The 2,392-nt window shown below is 42.7% G+C and overlaps 1 protein-coding gene and 1 pseudogene across 1 annotated transcript; both read right to left on the reverse strand.

The window, feature by feature from the left end:
* Positions 1-950: 950 nt before the first annotated feature.
* LOC124934347 lies at positions 951-1,464 on the reverse strand (annotated as a pseudogene).
* Positions 1,465-1,597: 133 nt separating this feature from the next.
* On the reverse strand, positions 1,598-2,059 carry LOC124934883 (senescence-specific cysteine protease SAG39-like). Its single transcript, XM_047475374.1, has one exon. It carries the CDS (start codon positions 2,057-2,059, stop codon positions 1,598-1,600), a length of 462 nt encoding a protein of 153 aa, XP_047331330.1.
* Between the last annotated feature and the right edge of the window lie 333 nt (positions 2,060-2,392).

Below are 2,392 nucleotides of genomic sequence, written 5' to 3' on the forward strand. Positions count from 1 at the left end.
CGAAGCCCTAGACCCACTACCCGCGTTGACCAGGCCTATCCCAAGTTGACTCCGCCCTAGGGCTGGCGCCGCCGGACGCCGTTCCCAAGCTCACATTCTGCAAGCCTTCACCCACTTTCCTTTTCAGATTCAAATCCTTTATTTCTTCTTCTCCACTACCCACTTCATCTTTCAATCATCCACAATGGTCTGGTCTGTATAATTGGAGATATTGTCCCCTCAATCGAAACCGCTTATGGGCCCGGAACCGTCTAGGCCGTCGATGCCATCTTCCGTTGGAGCGTTCCCAATATACCTTCTGGCCCTACTAAACCTGAGTTGGTAAGTTCATTGATTCTTATTTGTGAAAAAAATTAGGTGTCCCCAAAGGCAATTCCGCCTCCAAAGAGTTCAGGACTGCCCCTTAATGCTTACATGCTCCATAATCTTGTTCATGTCGAGCTGAATGCTTTTGCTTGGGACACAGTTGTTCGGTTTTCACCTTATGTTATATCATTTTTTTGTTTTCTTATGTGTGCAGTTATGGAGACATGCCAGCCCATAATCTACACTGGAGAGAATGTGAGAAATCTTGGTTTGTTTCGGTTTGCGAAAAGATGGGTGTTGTGCCCTGCTACACTTTTAAAGGCGAGTGGATAATAATGTGTTAACTACTATTGCTCATCACTACTACTACTTAGTTAAGCATGTTTTTATTGTGTCCAGAATTGTAGGGATTGAAGGGCGTTTTAATTACTCAGCTTGCGGCGAAGCTGGAAAATCCCGAGAGATTGGTGAGATAATAATTATGGACATGATATAACAGCTAGCACTTGATGTGTTACGGAAAAGTTCAGCATGTGGAGCAAATATCTGTCATTTACAATCCATTTCCAGGTACATAAACAACTAATGATAGTTCAAATGACAATTGCCTTCTGCAATTATGGACATGATATAACAGCTAGCACTTGATGCTATACATTTTTACACAATTTGATGGCATTTCTGAGCTAGCTTATGCAGCAGTTGGGTATGAAGCCTGCATAGCTATGCCGCACAGTCCTTCCTTGGCACTAATACACGTTCCATTCTGATGTATCCTTCCTCGCCCCACGAGTTCTTCACAAGCCAATATTTGGTCCCATCATCCGCAGTGCCATAGCCCACAGCCGTTACACCGTGGTCTAGAGAGGTTCCACACGCACCCGTGAAGACACCTCCGGAGTAGAACTGAAAACTGAACCCTCCTGCATCAATGGCTACCGAAACAGGGTGATTGGCCACAGCTTTGAGCAACGTACTCTCGCTGTTTGCGGGTACGTCTTCAAATCCAGTTATCTTAGCCGCGTGGTTGGCTGCCTTTTTTTTGCTGCATTTGTCATCAGTTCCAGCGTATGGGTAGTTGGATTCGGTTGTGAGGCCTCTGTTGCTTTTTATGAACATGAAAGCATCATCCATAAGACCGCCATTGCAGCCTTGATCCACTCCGTTTACGTCGCAATCAACTAGCTCTTGCTCAGGGAGATCAGCTTACCAGTCGTTAGCTGTGTGATTCCTTCCATGGCACAGCCGAAAATCCCCAGCAACACCCTATCGATTGATCAATGAGGCCTTTTTATTTTTTATAAGTAAATCCTACAAAAGCGAACTCACCACACTGGCCTTGGTCCTTGACTGGAGTAACTGCGCCTTTCTTCCTCCAGTCAATGGTAGCGGGCACTGCTGAAATGTTCCCATATCGGAAGGAATCGGTTGAAGAGGAACAGACATGGCTCTTGAACCTATTCCTTAGCTTGAACTCTTCATTCGTTAGGTCGGTAAATTGATTCACTCCGAGTTTGTATGGAGCGTTTTCGGCTTTGTTAAACAACTCAATTTGCTCCACGTTCTCTTTGAATATGTTGAACCGAGTGTACTTCTCAGCATCATCTTTGTAGACACGATTATGTTGCACCATCCATTGCTCGTGCCTCTTGAGCATTGACGTGTCAAGGAGAGACCGAGACCGAGACGTGGTTTGAGAAATTAGGGCTGCAAAAATCAAGAGCAGAAACAGTCCCATGTTCTTGGAATCCATCTTAATTCAAATTCAAATGTTGTTAAATAGTAGAGGTAGATTTTGCTTTCTAAACTCACATTGTAGTATTTTTATAGGAATAAATAAATGGACAGAGAGGTTAGAATTAATTGTATCCTAATTTGGTCTTTATTAGTATGAAAAGTATTGTTTCATACCTTGCCTTTAGAAATGTTCTATTTCCCTTGTAGCTTTCTATTACCCCTATTTTGTTTTCAAATATTCACAGAAGAATAGGCACACTCCAATTTTACTAATATATATTACCTGAATTTGATTGCTCACATGTTTAAAACTTATTAGTATTTCTCATTAGAAACTAGATCTCTATAT

Source organism: Impatiens glandulifera, chromosome 4, assembly GCF_907164915.1.
Source record: "Impatiens glandulifera chromosome 4, dImpGla2.1, whole genome shotgun sequence".
In the NCBI taxonomy this organism is placed as follows: domain Eukaryota; kingdom Viridiplantae; phylum Streptophyta; class Magnoliopsida; order Ericales; family Balsaminaceae; genus Impatiens; species Impatiens glandulifera.